Source organism: Typopeltis vanoorti, chromosome 3 (genome assembly GCF_054136105.1).
Source record: "Typopeltis vanoorti isolate ZY-2024b chromosome 3, IOZ_Tvanoo_1.0, whole genome shotgun sequence".
NCBI classification, from domain to species: domain Eukaryota; kingdom Metazoa; phylum Arthropoda; class Arachnida; order Uropygi; family Thelyphonidae; genus Typopeltis; species Typopeltis vanoorti.
Window position 1 is genome coordinate 89,499,924 of NC_143551.1, and position 18,552 is coordinate 89,518,475.

General features: G+C 37.0%; 1 protein-coding gene across 3 annotated transcripts in view; it reads right to left on the bottom strand.

The window, feature by feature from the left end:
• The window catches only part of LOC150108371 (pleckstrin homology domain-containing family G member 7-like), a 289,192-nt gene that overhangs the window by 47,341 nt on the left and 223,299 nt on the right, over nt 1-18,552 (bottom strand). For all 3 annotated transcript variants that reach the window (XM_090390719.1, XM_090390718.1, XM_090390720.1), the window contains 2 exons: nt 11,513-11,657; nt 7,576-7,673 (listed from right to left, as the gene is read on the bottom strand). In XM_090390719.1, the coding sequence (XP_090246845.1) occupies nt 7,576-7,673; nt 11,513-11,657 (243 nt within the window). The remainder of the gene's footprint in view (nt 1-7,575; nt 7,674-11,512; nt 11,658-18,552) is intronic.

The window sequence follows — 18,552 nt, forward strand, 5'->3', positions numbered from 1 at the left end:
CAACTCCCCTCCACAACAAGGACTACTCTAAATCTGTCACTATTCCTTATATTCATGGTACTTCTGAAAAGTTAACAAAAATCTTAAAAAAATATGACTTGACAACTTGTTACAAACCATATCAAAAATTGGCATCTCTTATCCACTCTACCAAGGACCAGCCACTTCCTCTAGACCTATCTGGAGTTTACCAGGTCCCTTGTAGTTGTAAACTGTCTTACTATGGCCAAACAGGCAGGACTGCTAATATCAGGATATCTGAACATAAGAATTATATCCGTTTCCACCATTATAGCCACTCGGGACTATAATGGTGGAAACTAGGCCAACTAGGACACCTGCCATAAAATACGTTGGAAGAAAGCTTCCTTACTACACCACAGCAAGTTTAAATATGAGAGATTATTCTTAGAATCAGTCTCATCCTTAAAAAACTCCCCAAACCTCAATAAATTTGGATGCATGAAATTACCCAAAATATGGGAGGCTTGCATTCTTAGAACATCAGCCCAAATAGCCAAGATTAATACCCAATTTGGCCCACTAGGTGGCGCCCTTTAGGACTCTAGGACTAGGATGCAACAATATGTATAAGGTCTTACTGCCTTATTAATATCACGTTTATTTAATTTCTCATATACCTCCTCCCAAATCACTATTGGTCCCTTCTGAACTATACACTCTATACTCATCTTTTCATGATGTTGTATTCATAACTATGAAATATTCTGATCAACTGCTCAGTGAATACCTCAGCTATATCATGTTTGGCATTTACCAATCTACTTTTCGTTCACTAATATCTTTCCATATATGGGAATTTTTCAACTGAAGGTGAGTTAGCCAATCTCATATGAAGGTATCAGGATTCCCCCTCGCCCCAGAAACTCGGGTTTTTCATCCTGCAAACAGACAAATCAGCCTTCAAAACATATGCAATTTACAGACAAAAATACTAATGTGGTTGTGGGCAATAGATAGCATTAGTGTAGATGATGGTTCGGTGTAGTTGGAAAATTAAGTGGTAGAAACAGAGAGTTGTTTAGTAGGTGCCCTCCTTCGATGAGTCTTTGGACTCCTTGGAGGTGTAACGAAATAATAATAACAATAATCATTCTTCTACTTGCCAGGGGTGCTCAGCTATATAAGAGAGGAGACCTCCACATAGCCCTTAAAGGAATGCGGAGAACCGACCAGGACTTCTGACCTAATGTCCAATCCTCACCGTCTCGTGGTGCACTCTGTTAGGTATCTACCTGGATACTGAACGAACGAAGATAGGCTGGAAGTTTGGGATTTAGCTGACCAAATTGTATTCTTATTGGCTTAAACCAAAATATCAATCAATGGTACAGCATGACAAAATTTCATGCCAGCTGGGGCGTTGCCCAGTTAAATAAGAACCCCATTGTCTTCGCCAGTAAACCAGTAAATAGCGAAAAGTCAGCTACTGGAACAAATCCTAAAACCCACCCCAACTCAACATCACCAGAGTTCAAGATCAGTACTATCAAAATAAGAAGCCTGAATCGCTAAGAAATAGAGCTAGCTGAGGAATTGGATAAGTACCAGATCTACATAATAGGGGTGACTGAAACAAAAAAGGCAAAAACTGGTGAGATCTTTCTGAGCAATAAATACAAAATGTTACATTCAGGCAATGACAATCAAGAAAAGAAGGAATAGCCATAGTATTCAACACTAAATACAAGGCTAATCTTGAATGGCAGGCAGTCTCAAGTAGAGTGATGTGAGCAAATATGAGAGTGGGGAAAAATGGACAATGAAACTTATTTGTGCCTATGGTCCCACAGAAGGTTCTACTAAGGTAGATGTGGAGGAATTTTTTGAGGCTTTAGAGAAAGCAACTGACACAATGAAAAAGGAAAAGGCAGTCCTTGTTGGGGATCTAAATAGCAGAGTAGGAAATGATTGTCAGACATGATTCCCAAAAAACATTTTGGGAAAATTAGGAAAAAAGAGCAAAGCTAATAATAATGGCAAATACGTGTTGGATTTCTGCTCAGGACATGGACTGCTTATTACTAACACAATGTTCCAACATAAAAATGTGCACAAATTTACATGGAGAGAAGAGGTAAGGAATAAGAAAAGCCTCATTGACTATGTTATTGTTGATAGTTATGTTTTCTCCCTGGTGCAGGACATCAGAGTGTACAGATGATTTGAAATTGGAAGTGATCACCATTTAGTCTGGAGTAGGATAAAATTGAATTTCATATTGAAAAGAAAAACATGTAAGAAAGATTTAAAGCGAATAAAAGAGCAACTCTCAGATTGAACTGTAGACTAAGCACAAACATTTTTCAAGAAAAAATGAAAGAGTTTGAGAACAGGAACTAAATCTTGGAGATTCAGTGGCAAGCCTTGAAGAAAACACTGGTTGATTCAGCTAGAGAGGCATGTGGTGAGGTTGTCTGCAAGGATAGAAAAATCAGAACTCCATGGTGGACACAGGAAGTTAAAGAGACAGTGCAGGAAAAGAAGAAAGCATACCAAAAAGTTCCTGGCAAATAAGTCATCTTGTGCTCTTAGAGAATACAGAGACAAATGTAAGAAAGTTAAACACTGTGTAAAACTAGCTAAACAAAAGTCATGGGAGGACTTTGGCAAGAACATAGAAAATAAATATCAAGAAGGTGGCAAGATATTCTGGAGGTTGTAAAAGGAATTAGAGATGATAAATGTAACAAGAAAACAGGAGAAAAAGATATCCTTGAAGTATGGAGTAATTACTTTGAAAAATTGCTAAATGAAACAAGCAGTGATGACAGCGCAGTGGTAAAAAAACACTGACCAGGCATTTAGTCAGGAATACATATCCATACTTGAAGTAGAAGAAAGCCATCAAAAGCCTTTAATGTGGAAAGGCAGCAGGAGTGGATGATATTTGACCAGAAATGCTCAAGTATGGAGGTATAAAAAGTCTTATGGTTGCACTGCAGTTCAGAAAGCCTGGACAGAGGGACGAATTCTAGATGATTGGAGTAGAGCTCTCATAGTACCATGTAGAAAAAGGGAAATAAAACTGAATGTGAGAATTACAGAGGTATTTCATTACTGAGTGGACCTGGTAAATATTTGCAAGTATACTTGAGAAACGGCTGAGAAGGATTGTGGAAGAGAAGCTTGGTGAAGAACAAGCTGGATTCAGGCCAAATAGAGGTTATCAGGATCAGATTTTCACTTTACAACAGATAGTTGAGAAATCATGGGAATATATCAAAGATCTGTATTTGAGTTTTGTAGATCTGGAAAAGGCATATAACAGAGAGAGAGAAGCTATTCAAAATGCTACAGTTGTATGGTGTCAGTGGGGCATTGTATCAAGCAATACTTAGTCTTTACTTGAGTTATATGTCATCAGTTAGAATTGAAGGAGGTACAGGAAGATGGTGTAATGTTAAATCTGGTGTCAGACAAGAATGTACATTATTCCCCTCTGTTATTCATTATTTATATGGATTACATTATGAAGAAAAGTGGTATTAAAAGTGATATCAAAATTGGAGATGTTAATCTCGGCTCTTTGCTTTATGCAGATGATGTTATACTTCTAAATAAATCCACTACAAGTCTGCAAGATTCCCTGACTAAGTTGAATAACCGTTGTTATAGATATGGTATGAAGGTCAGCATTAAAAAGACAGACAATGAAAATAGGCAGAAACATTGAAAATATCAACTGCATTGTGAACAAGTAAAACATTTCAGCTACATAAGCACGATTTTTAGTGAAGATGTTAAATTAAATATGGAAATAGACAACAGAATCAACCAAGCTGGTATGGTAGGAAGTCAACTGAATAAATTTATATGGAATAAGAGAGAAATTAGTCAAAACACTAAATTAGCTGTATACAAGACAGTGTTCAAACCAATTTTAACTTATGGATCTGAGAGCTGGGCCAAAAGCAAAACATTTGACCAAAGACTAGTGACCATGGATATGAGAGTCCTGAGAAAGATTAGGGGCATGAACAGATGGCATCAACATATTAAAAACGAGTATATTAGGAAAGAACTTGACATTGTCAGCATCCAGGAATATGTTAGCAGAGCTAATCTCAGGTGGTATGGTCACTTAAACAGAATGGGAGAGGAAAGATTAGCAAAACAAGTGTTCTTTGCCAGGTTGGCAGGAAAAAGACCCAGAGGAAGACCAAGATATAGGTGGATTGATACAGTAAAACGTGCCTTAGAAGACAGAAATATAAGATCTGATAATATTGGATTGACAGGTAACAGACTGATTTGAAGGAAATTTGTAGATAGGAGTTAGTAATGATGTAAATTTTTCATGTAGTACCATCATATCCTGTACACCCCTTGAGGGTATATACCAGGAATTTGATAATGATGATGACTCTTCTAGTTGGCACATATTGTAAGGTTGTTCTAGGATTTTGCTTCACCTGACTGGCTAATTTCTGTGTTTCCAGTGTTCTTACCAACTGAATCATCTTTCTGGCCTGCTGTCTGTGCTCTTCATGCAACTGATTATTAATCTTTATTTTGTGCTATCTCCATAAAGTCTTTCTTTTTCCAGAATGCATATTTAATCTCTATTCAACCATTTTACTCTTATCTTATTTAGCCATTTCACTTTTGGAATATAAACAGACTTGTCACTGTTCTGTTTCCAGCAGCATCTCTCTCTCTCCTTTTCGCCCAACTTGTCTTTCTGTGCTATAATCTCCTATTTGTCTCTTTTCATAATTACTGATCTTGTAGTTCCTTATGTCATTTCTTAAGAACTCAAGATATTCATATTTCTTATTCCGAGATGCTCTCTCTTAATTTCCGTCTGTGTCTACCATAATTAAAATCACCCATAATGATTCCACTTCTCTTGTTCACTAAGATGATTTTCCTATACATTTCTTTGCCTCAACACTACACATTCCCTGGCCTACAGTAACCATCCAGCTAAATATTTCATCCTCTCAACTTCCACCTCACATACTGCCTCAAAACCACTGCTATGATTGTCCCCCTTGTATCTCACCCTTGTGTGATAAGGGACATGTCAGGGTGATGTCTTATCACCTAATCTCTTTCACATCTACTCTGGACATCATCATTCAAAAAATTGACATGAAAGGTGGAATAAACATTGATGGTGAAATGTTAAATATCCTATTATTCGCCGATGATGTGGTATTAATATCTCACTCTCCCCAATTACTAGAATCAATGCTGAATGACATAAGTCGAAACTGCTGAAAAATTGGATTGAAATACATCCAGGCAAAACAAGATGGATGAAAAACGAATATTGTAAAGATTATACAATCACTCTAGAATCTCACACTATCGAAAAAGTTGAAGATTATATCGACCTCGGACAGTCCATAAAAATGAATAATGACATATCAAATGAAATAGCAAGGAGAAAAAAATCTGCTTGGATAGCCTTCAACAAAATAAAATCAACAATCACCAACCAAAACATACATATAGAAATAAGAGCTCACCTTTTCAATAGTCACATCCTACCAGCATTAACTTATGGCAGTGAAACATGGAACACAACTTTAAAAGAAGAACAAAGCTTAATAACAACTCAACGTGCAATATAAATAAAATAGACCATGTAAGACACACAGAAATCAGGAAGAAGTCTGGACTCAAAGATGTAATAAAAGCAATCTACAACAACAAAAGTAGATGGGCAGGACATCTTACCAGAATGAGAGACAACAGATGGACAGTCAGAGTAACAAATTGGTATCTGAGAGATACCAAAAGGAAACCTGGAAGACCAGCCTTAAGGTGGGAAGATCCAATGATTAAGAAAGTTGGAAGAAAATGGAGAAGAAAGGCCCAAGACAGGAATTGCTGGACTCTTTACGACCTGCGGTCATGGAGAAATCCTGACTGAAATCACAGGTCCATCAAGGTAATCTCACTCTTGTGGAGGCATAATTCTCCTGCTATTATCAACAGTGCTTGCCCTCCCTTCCTAATTGCCTTTCTAATCATCATGAAAAAAAAAAATAACTTTCTTCTATTTATGTTCTGGGAGAATAAACTCAATCAATGCAACAATTTCACCTCCTTTATTTCTGATACTCTTAGCATTCATAAATAAGCACAACAATTAATTTCTTGATATATAACTAGTCCATCCCCATATATATGCATTTATTACTACTCCCAGTATTTATTCTCCTTACACTGTGTCTCCCTATCCATATCCCATCTCCTCCTGCTATTTCCCTACACATCTTGCATTCCTGTTCTCATGCTGATCCTCTTCATTCACAAACAGTCTCACCTGTTCCACTCTTGTGCTCTTTCTCATTACCTCTGATTTATTGTTCACATCATTCATTATGCTCTTTTCTAGTAACATTCTTTCCAGTTGATTCATGCTATTTAAATGCAATTCATCACTTTTATACAATTTGATTTGTCCCTTGAATGCATTCGACACCTCAACAAACTGCTCCCCTTTCTTCTCACACATCTCTGCTGGATACCATTCTTGATTTTTGCCATTTCAACTCATTATTGTCATACCTGGGCAATACAAGAACTACCCTTCACCACAATATTTGTTCACTCTCCTCAATAATCTCCTGATGTCCATTCTTTTATTGTCTGTCTGTGAATAAAATCATTTATTCCCACAACCGTTAGTAAGTCCTGTCCCTTACATGTTGACCTCTCGTATCTAAAGCATCAATCACCCTGCTCATCTTCCCTCCTGGAAAAAAGACCTTGTGCACCCTTTCATCCACCACAACCTTTAATAATAGAATATCTATACAGCACTACTCTTGAGTCATCTCCCATCTATTTCTTCTCCATTATCTTTCATTATATTCTTTCACAACCTTTCATTTGCATGCACCAAATATTTAATCTCACTTCTCATCTTAATCATCTGATTCTTCAAAGTCTTAAATGCTCACGATCATGCTCTTTCTTTTGTACTGACAATCTCACTCACTTTAGTTCTGTAATTCATGCTCACTTTTATTCTCATAATCATTCTACTCCATCAGTCATGCTCACTTTTTCTCTTTCAATCTTATGTACTTACAATCAATTATATTTTCAGCAATCATATTCTTGCTGACCCTTTTGGTTGATATTATTAGCAATTGCAATCGATTCAATCTCTTATGTACTTACAATCATATTCTCAGCACTCACATCCTGACAAACTTTTGGTTGATATTATTTGCACCCCCACCCCCACCTTCTTCACTATGTCTGATATGTATTCTTCATTCTCAACTCATTTAACATCTCACAGTCATCAAAATATCACTTTCTGCAGATCCATAGTGTCTGCCTTCTATTGTTCATACTCGCCACAAACACATCAACATTTCTCCCAATGTTTTATGATCAAGCTTGTGTCTAGAATAAAGTTAATATGTTAGTTTTTAGTGAGATCCCTGATGAAGTTGAAAATAATTTTGGAAGGAGGAATGCAGAGCTATAGTCTCAATAAAACTTGTGTAAACTTCCAAATTTCATGTGTCATTGGTGTATTAAGATACTGTCATTACTAACAATATGTAACAAAATTTAACTTACCTTGATAGTTTCATTTGGAGCTTGAAAAGTATGAACTGTAATAATCTGCTGAAACCTATTCAGACAGACAAGGACAAAGGCAGTTTTGAGGTTGTTAGCTGAAAAAATTAACTTGCATGATAACTCTGCTAATTACTTCACAGCCTGCATAATGGCACAGAGATACAAAGAAGATAATAAATAAAATAGCTATATGACATAAATGGCACTATACGAGGGTGATCTGAAAAGTTCTCTGCCTTGACCATAAATGGCAACACTATCAGCAAGATTTTTTTTTCTAAGTTAGTACATCTGTCATAAGCATCCATGTGAAATTGCAAGTCATTCTACCAAGTAGTTTGTTTTATACAGCTGTCTGAAGCAAAAGTGTTTTCTGTATTCCTTGAAATGGATAAAATTGAATATCGTGCAGTTATAGATTTCTTTGTAAAAGAAGGTTTAATGCCAAAAGAAATTCATTCGAAATTCATAAAAGTTTATGGGCACTCTTCTCCTTCATTTTCGACAATTAAGAAATGGGCTGCCGAGTTTAAACGTGGCTGTACCAGCCTTGAAGATGATCCACGCGAAGGACATCCAAAAAGAGTAACAACACCAGAAATCATTGATCAAGTGCATGATATGGTATTGGATGACCAGCGAGTCAGAGTGCGTGAAATTGCTGAGACTATAGGCATTTCAAAAAAACATGTAGGATATATTTTGCATGAAGAATTGCATATGAAAAAGCTTTGCGCAAGATGGGTGCCCTGCTTGCTCACAGCAGATCAAAAATGCACTCGCATGAAAATCTCTGAACAGTGCTTGGAGTATTTTGACAAGAATAAAACTGATTTTGTGCGTTGATTTATTACTATGGATGAGACTTGGATTCACCATTACACATCAGAATCCAAACAGCAGTCAAAACAGTGGACAGAAGCCAGTTGTTCAGCACCAAAGAAGACAAAGTTGGTTCCATCAGCAGGAAAGGTCATGGCATTGGTGTTTTGAGATGCTAAAGGCATTTTGTTTATTAATTATCTTGAAAAGGGTAAAACAATAACAGGGGAATACTATTCCAATCTTTTAACCAGACTAGATGAAAAAAATTTGTAAGAAAAGACCCGATTTGCAGAAGAAAACAAAATCATCTTTCATCAAGACAATGCATCTGCCCACAAAAGTGTTTTGGCATTGAGAAAATTAAGGGATCTGCACTATGAATTGTTGGAACATCCACTCTATTCCCCAGATTTGATTCCCTCTGACATCTATCTTTTCTCAAAACTAAACCTTTTCCTCGCTGGTCAGTGTTTTTCTTTGAATCAAGAGGTGATTGCAGCTGTAGAGGGGTATTTTGCAGATCTACAGGGGCGGGATAATGGTGCTGAAGCATCACTGGAATAAATGTATTAGTCTTAAAGGAGATTATGTTGAAAAATAAAAATAATTTAGAAATTATAAATTTGTTTTTTCATTGTTAGGCCGAGAACTTTTCAGACCACCCTCGTATATATATATATATATATACATACAAACACACGCATAATGTATGTGGCAACATCACCATGCACTCATAGATACCATTTTGAAATCACATGTTGCAATATGGTTTCAAAATGGAAACTACTCTACAGATGTGTTCAAGCAATGATTTAGTTTTGGTAGATACAGTTTCAATGACCTTATAATGAGTTCTATAAGCTAACAGGAAACTGATATATCAAATGATATCTAAAGCTCTCAGTTGGCAGAAATATAATAACCAATGACTTACAGTGATCCAGGTATTTTTTTATGTGAATACATGAAAGATTTTTTTAAACCTACAGTACAATAGTATTATGAGTGAACTAAAGATCAGATAATCTGGGAACCCTCTGCTATTTGAAAAAAACCAGTTTTTTTTAAAAATAATTCCCCCACATTACTTTACCCCCCCCCCCCCCCACCATCTTCCCAAATCCCCTTCCTTTAACAGTTTAACAGCAGATGAATACATATTGCTGGGATAAGGAGACAGCCAACAACATCCAAAAAAGGTATGTCCAGATTTTCCTCCTATATTATTCTTCATATATTAGTTTTATAGCACATCAGTAATGCCCTAAGGTTTGAGTAAAGAGCCAATGACATTGTAAAAAAAGGGACACTCCTAAACACAAGTAAGCTATATTAGCCATAAAAATAATAGTTTATTTTAGAGGAGTAACATGGGAATTTTCCCAGAAATAATACCTATAAATGTGAAATTTCGTATAAAAAAGGCAGTTAGACAAGAAGATGCCATTTCACCTAAATTATTTACAGCAGCCCTAGAATGAATTTTTAAAAATCTGGATTGGGAAAATGGAGGAATTATAGGAAATGGGAAAGAACTAAATCACTTGCAGTTTGCTGATGATATTGTTCTTTTAGGTTTCTCTGCAGAAAAACTTCGACAAATGATCACTGAATTGAATACAGAAAGTAAAGAAGAAAGGATTAAAAATAAACAAAGACAAAACAAAAATAATGTATAAAAAATACATTACCAAAAGACCAGTACAAATGAAACATCATGAAATTAATATAATAACCTCCTATGTTTACCTAGGACAAAACATCATGCTAAAGGGAAGTTGTGAAGAAGAAATTATGCATAGAATTTAGCTTGGTTGGTTAGTCTTTGGAAAACACTGTGAAGCACTCAAAATAAACATCCCAATCTACCTTAAAAGAAAAATTATTCAACAGTTATATACTTCTAGTCATGATATACCACAGGAAGTAACACTCAAAAATTGACAAAGTTGATATCTGAATGATATGACAGAGATGGAAAGAGGGCTATAGGAAGACCAAAGAGAATGTGGAAGGATTAGATTAAAGAGATGACTGAAACTCAGTGGCATAGAAAGGCTTAAGACAGGACTGAATGGAGGACTTTGGGAAGGCCTACATCCAGCAGTGGATAACAGATGGCTATTGTGAAATGCACCTTTTTATAATCGTTTCCAATTATATGAAAATACCGTATATGTTGAATTATCTGTTGATTTTGTTGGCTCAATGAATGGCTGTTTTTCAAACAAGCTGAGTATTCATTATTCCATCATTGGCTTGGCTGTTTGTGAAGTCTGTAGGTGGTAAATGAATGGCATCATCCAGTGTGATTCCCCTCATACACGCAAACAGACCCTGTTTATTGGAGGTCTAAAATGATTTGAAAAAAAGTTCCATGTTGGTCTCTAGAGCAGAGTTTCCAGTTTACTAAGGCATTATTATTACTACATGACACCTCCAAAGGAGTCCATGGATTCATGGGCTCAACTCCATGCAGCCTACTGTCTACCCTACTCAATTCTCACAATGCTGCCTCCATCATCTACATGCAGCATGCCACTATCTACCACCTACTTCCAACTGTTTTGTCAGTAAATTGAATATGTTCTTTGGGTGATTTGTGTATACAGGATGAAAACTCCTGCTAGCTCTGTATGAGATTGGATACCTCATCTTCAATTGAAAAAAATCCATATAAAGATTTCTCTCATCATAACAAGAACTGAGCTCAGATCTTTTCCAATTGAAATATACAATATCTCATCATTCTTCCAATTGTGCTATGGAGGTGCTAATAATAATGTATGATAGGTTTACAACCTTTTGTAAATAGGATTCAAATTAAAAAAATGTATTCATAATATTAAAGACCATTATTGTCAATATGCATAACCAAGCAGTGATCATTATATAGGAAACAGAAAAGTAAATTATTAATTAAAATTTTTGTTCTGGTAAAGACTTTACAAGATATTTAAGTATCCATAATGTAGGAAAAAATATGACACCAATTTATAATTCTACAAAACTGTACTGATTTTATTCCATGGACCTTATTTGGTAATCAGTTCTTGTGAAGCTTCAAATTGGCAGATATAGCTATACTAGAAAATATTCTCTCACTTACCACAGCTATCTTGGGGTCCCACATCATGAATGAAAAATCTGTCCAAAGACAGAGGCTGTTTGTACACTACATAGCGATAACAGCTCTCATGGATAGAACCTCCCCTTCCACATGAGCTTGCCCAGTTTTCAGTGATAGAGGACTTCTGAAAGTAGAGAGTAAAAAATTACATTGATTTTAAAAAAAGTGTGCATGAAAAAAATGCATTACAAGAAGCAATTTGAACCTACAAACACAGAATTTGTATTATTATTAAGCAAACTTCTCTAGGGAGCCCAAAGACTCATCATTTGAGGAAGGGGGGGGACTCTATAGTTGAGGCTTATTTGCCAAAGATGCACTCACAACATCCAGCAAGAGCCCATTCCACTCACCACCATTTCCATTAAACTTGTATGTTTTTGTTATATTTTCTTTCCCCTGTGTTTCAGTTTCATATGGAAGTGGGTGAGTTTTTCATCCCAAAAAATAGATAAACCACCCCAAAGAACTATCAATTATATATTTGGTTTAATCCTTTATCCAAGTGTAAGCAAACAGAGTTTGTGCCTGAAGTATTTTCAGGACTGGGGCAATAATAAGGTGTTGACACCTTCTGGCAACTGGTATATGGTGGTGATATGACTTCCATCTTAGTATCACCACCTCTGGGTCTGGCTCCCACTGACGAGACCTCAATAAAGGTCAAAACTGGTCTGAGTAGTGACCTTTCCCTTAATGCAAGTAAGTATACATGTCCGCAAGGAGATATGCTTTGCATTATGGGATACTAAGGCAAGTGATCAGAACTTATACCAACTTTACCACAAGTTTTCCCAGTCCTGAAAATACTTCAGGTGCAAACTTTGTTTATTTACACTTGGATAAAGGATTGAACGAAATATATAGTTGGAGCATAGCCAAGTGAAACAACTTCCATCACCCAAAAGAACACGTGAAGTTAACAGACATAAATACACTGGCCTCAGAGCCTTAGTTGCTTTGAAGATAACTCCAAATAATCAGTATCACAATCTATATCTGCTAAACTTTGAAAACTGTGGTTCTTCAGTCTGCCCTTGTATACACAGTTTCATAGCCAGATATCATCTCGATTCCCTTCTGCTAGATCTGTGTATCTGTCTCTTCATGGGACATAGTAGTCCAGACATGGAAGGATAACTTTTGTATTCCTACAAGTTAATGTTGATGAGAACATTAGCCTTAGCACTGTAGCAATGTTACCCTGAAACTTCAACTCCTCAGATGCTGAGGAGTTGAAGTTCCAGGGTTCCTTGTCTCCAGTTTAAAAGAGGGATCATTCAGTATTGACTTGAGAAGTAGTCAGATGTATGGAAGTTTGATTTAAAAAAAAGCATGCATATAGAACTACATGACAGGTAATTATGACAAACATGATAAAGATGATCATCCAGTACTGACTTCAGAGATAGATGGATCTGTGGGAGCTTGGATTAAAAAAAAAAAAAGACATGCATGTGGAACTACAGAACAGGTAATTATGATAAAGTTAAAAAAAAATGTAAGTGAAAAACTGCAGGATAAAGGATTCACTAACATATGGTAAACGACCAAGGAATATTAGACTGTCCTTAGAAGGCTAAATGACTTGGAAGTTAAATAGATGAATAAAATCATAAAGTAAGAGAATAAAAAGAAAATATTGCAGTATGAATACTGGGAGAAACATGATGAGCACGTTAAACTGCAGGCCGGCAGAATACAGGCCAAAAGAAATCTAGGTTATACATTCTAGTGGGAAAAAAGAGGGGAGAGGGAAAGCAGATGAAAGATGAATAGAAATGAATAAGCCAGAGGTGTTAAAAATATTGCAAGAGCTTACTAGAAATACAGAAGATTTATTGACAGTCTCACCCAAAGAATGGCTGCTTGTAAAATGACTATTTATCAGCAGTCCATTAATATTGTGGGTAGTATAAAGGTCACATAATCTGGAAAATCTCTTTTAGAAACTTGATTGCAGTATTTACTAAAGTAAAGAGCCAAAAGGCTTCAGTTCAGCAATGCAAAATTTATAAAAATCAAGTGGATATTAGATCCAGCATTATTTCAAAGCCGAATGTAGAAACTTGAAAGTTTCATAAAAATAAGTTGACCAGAAGCTAACGGGAATATGCCCGCTGGCATTTACGAGTCGCCCTAGCTGACCACCTTAGAAAGCATGAACACCAAGGCGTCCATATAGTCGTTTTCTAATTTGGTCCATTTTTGATAAGGTTTCACTGGCCTAGCAGCTGTTTCAAACTGCTTGGTTCAAAACAGCTGTCAGGCCAGTGAAACGTAAGCGAACTGACTAAGAGTTTGCTTACAAAAAATACACCTCTCCAACGTTTCAAGTCCCTTAGTATTGAAAGAGAGATTTTGCTCTCTTAAGGTTTCTTCCTGGTCTACAAAGAGAACCAAGCAATTCAAAACAGCTGTCAGGCTAGTGAAACCTTATGAAAAATGGATCAAATTAGAAAGCGATCAAATATGGACGCCTTGGTGTTCATACATTCTAAGGTGGTCTGCACTAGGGTGACTCATAAATGCCAGTAGGTGTATTCTTGTAGGCTCTCTGGTCAACTTATTCTTATGAAACTTTCATAGTTTCTACATTCAGCTTTGAAATAATGCTGGATCTAATATCCACTTGATTTTTATAAATTTTGCATCGCTGACTGAAGCCTTTTGGCTCTTTACTTTAGTAAATACTTTCACGCACCAACTGAGAGTTCGCTTACGAAAAAAAATACACCTCTCCAACATTTCAAGTTCCTTAGTATTGAAAGAGAGTTTTTGCTTGCTTAGGTTTCTTCTGGAATTTTGCTCCCAGTGAGGGGGGGGGGGGTGCCTGGGAGAGCATTTTGAGTCTCAGGGGGAGAGTGCTTTCTGGTGTGGTCCATGAGGGGCCATTTTGGTGGGTGCTTTTCCCTGGAATATGAGTGGTTCTGCTCAGTGGTAGGGTGTCACTGGGTAGAACCAACACTGAGTTGGACAATCTTTCAGTCACTCGTAGGGAGTGGTCCGGGGGATCGCCTAATTTTTAGAGAGAGAGAGAGAGAGAGAGACCTTTACTAAAACAGTGTCTCCAAAGAGAACCAAGCAGTTCGAAACAGCTGTCAGGCCAGTGAAACCTTATTAAAAATGGACCAAATTAAAAAGCTACTATATGAATGCCTTGGTGTTCATGCTTTCTAAGGTGGTCCATGCTAGGACACTCATAAATGCAAGCAGGCGTATTCCCGTAAGCTCTCTGGTCAACTTATTTTTACAAAACTCATAGTTTCTACATTCAGCTTTGAAATAATGCTGGATCTAATATCCACTTGATTTTTATAAATTGACTGCAGTACTTTTTCAAACTGCTACTGGTCTCATAAACAAGATAATGTTTTCACACTAGTACAATGAAAATCATCTCCCACTTAAAAGGGCCACTGAGTTGGCAGTTTGGAACTTGGCTTAGAACTGTATTTTATACCAGAACTAAAGGATTGAAATAATCGAATTTTGTTTGTTTGGTTAAAGAGTGTGTTATACTTGACAAGAAATTATATTATTTCAATCTTTTGGATTAAAAGGAAGATATTTCATATAAGCATGTTGCACATGGAGATACACTGGTTTTCATAAATATTAAGAAATAAAGAGAAAAATCATGATAACTCAAAAACTGTATTGATGAATTTTTATACAATTTGGTGAAAAGCAGTATGATATGAGATGTGAAAGAAACCAGTTCATCCAAAATTCAAATCAAACACAATATTCCAAACTTACCAGGATCCCTACCAAAAAAATCCTTTCTAACATCCGTGGCATGAATTCCAACATAAATGACGTTCATCACCACTTACAGACATCCAAATCAGGCCTCCTTCTCTTAACAGGAACCTAAATTACAGCTACATCAACTACAGCTCACCTTCAATGTCCAAATTATAATTTTAATGACTTATTTCACCACAAAAGCACCTGTATTTTTGTATGTTTTAACATTGCTTGCCAGAGAATACCAAATTTAGAATCCTTCCCCTGCTTTTGACTTTCTCTGGCTGAAGGTTTTCTTGCCCCACTTAGTAATAATATTCATCTGCTGCATTTACTGGCCTCCAAACTCCAAAAAACCACAAAGTCCTCTTCACCTTCCTCTTCATAAAACTTAACCATCTACAATCCAGCTACCGAAACAGAGAAACCATTGTTCTAGGTGACCTGAATGTCCACAATTCCAACTGGCTCCCCTTCTCCAACTACAGATGAAGGTGGATGTGATGCAGACGTTTGGCTATAAGCAACAATCTAATGCAAATTGTGCAGCTACCTACCCAAATTCCAGATAATCCCTCCATTCTGCCAATACCTTTGATGTTATTATTTTTTTTTTAAACTAGTTCTTCCACACACACACACACACACACACACACACTGTAGAAGTTACCTCTCCTCTCATCAACTCAGTCTACAATTTAGTGCAAGTTTCCAGTCTCACAGAAGCCCTTCCCCTCCTCTGACTACACCCTACCTCGTGTCCTCTGGCACTACAAAGGTACAAAGTGGGATGATCTTCAAACTACTACTACTCTTTCCCATTGCATGACTATTGCTTCTCTTGTGACCAAGACACTTGCACTGAGTGAGTCATGGAAATCATCCTCAGTGACATGAAGGCATTCATCCCTCATTCCATCCAAAATTGTCATCGACTTTCCAAGCCCTGGTTCAACAAAAGATGTATGAAAGCAGTCGAAGGAAAAAACTCGGCTTACTGCAGGTATCTTGCATCACGAACCCAAGCTTCATACTAAGCCTATGTGGATGCAAGTAATAAATATAATTCAACTATTAGCAAATCCAAATCCAACTTCATAAAAGCCACTAGCAGAAAACTCATCTCTTATCCAAATGATAGCCATGCCTTCTGGTCCATTGCAAAAGCCATCAGACACAACTTCTTCTCACCTGTGCTCCTACCTCTTTCCCATCCAGATAGTACCCAAAGAAAAAGCTGACCTCCTAGCATCACTCTAACTCTTACAGAGATGATGAAGGCAAATCACCTCCTTTCATACCAGCAACTGAGCACCATATACCTCCTGTGACCTTTCGGCAGAAAGACATAGGAAGAATATTAAACCAAGAGACTACAAAGTCATCTAGTCCCGATGGCATCTCCTATTGTACTGAAACGTTGTGCACCAGAGCTAACACCAGTTCTCTATCATCTCTTCAATCTTCTATACTCAGCTGGCACCTATCCCATTTCATTATCAAAAAAAAGTAACATATATTATCCAGCCCATTCCAAAAAAAAAAAAAAAAAAAAGGAGACAAAAAGCCTAACATGCAACTATCATCCAATTGCCATCACCTCAATCCTCTCCAAAATCACGGAGAAAGTTATCAATGGTCAACTTTTCACTACCTAGAAGCTTACTAGTTAATCGGCAACCACCAGTATGGATTCTGCCCAGATCCATGGCTGATATCTTAGCCTACATCACTCACCATTGGACATGCCATGGAAAGGTTTGGAGAAAAATGTGCTGTTGCCTTGACATTTCCAAGACTTTTGATCATGTTTGGCATCAAAGGCCTGCTTTACAAACTGCCTTCCTTCAATCTACCTGCCACCCTCTGTAACTGGATAGCTAGCTTTCTTTTTGATCGTTCATTGTGTATCATGGTGAACATCACCCTCTCTTCAAGCTTTGCCACCAATGCAGGAGTACCTCAGGGCTCCATTCTCTCACCTACCCACTTTCTCTTATACATAAATGCTCTACTCTCAATAACTACAAATCCTATCCATAGCTTTGACAACAATAGCACTCTCCACTCATCCTACTCCTTTAACAAACCATGTAGTTCCCAGATATCCCTTATATCAAGATCATCTGTAACCAGTGCCTTAAACACTGATCTCCATACCATCCTTCAGTGGGGCAAGGATAACCTAATCCTTGCCCCACCTTCAATGCTGTCAAATTGCAGTCCTTAGAAACAAAAGGGATCTCAGCTCACCTTCCTTCGTCCTCAGTAATACATACCACCAGATAGGATGAACACTCTCTCTCTCTCTCTCCTTGGACTAACATTTAACTCTGACCTCTCTTGGGACAAACACATCACATCAATAGCTTTCTCTGCTTCTAAAAAACTAGGCAATCTTTTTCCAGAATAGCTTTCTGGAAGAATAGCTTCTGGAAAGTTCTTTTTCACCCACCCAGCCACTAACCCTATATAAATCCCAAATCCACTCATCCTTAGAATACTGTACACACACATTTGGGGTGGTGCACCTAAAACCTCCTTAAAATTTCTTGATGCTCTCCAGAGGAAAGCAATTCAGCTCATACATGATCCTTCCCTCACAGACTCACTTCAACCTCTATCTCACAAATGCAATGTTTCTGCTCTATTCAATATTAAAAAATCATGGAAACAGCTACCATGTTATTGTTGACTTTAGCAAACTATGTGATTGTAATGTAGCTTGTTTCTTTGTATATATATATATGTTTATACTCCAGTTGACAACGTTGATATAAAAGGTCGAAATGTTAGGTGATTATTTTGGTTTATATTAAATTTTATTATAACATGGTAGTTGTTTTGATAATTTTTTAATAATGAATACTGATTACAGTATAACTATGAAGGAAAGGTTTCAGCTCTGTGTCTCTTCTACAGGTACTTCCATGGTCATGTGCCAGTGAATTGGCAAACATCATTCCTCCACTTGCTGTTAGGCCTGTGAAAACAAGAGCAGCTGCTGTCTAACATCCCTTTACAGTACAACTGCAAACTCATTGAACTTGCTTCTCCTCTTCTTCATTTATTCCATCTACTTCTGTCCTCTGGAACAGACTTCCTCATGATGTGTTCCCCAACAATTTGAACCTACAGCTCTTTAAGAAAAATATCAATAGATTTTTTCTTTCTCAATCCTCATCTACACCTCACACACGGCACTGATGTGCTATAGATTCTTGTACCTCTTGTGTATGTGTGGGATTAAAAAAAAACACCCACAA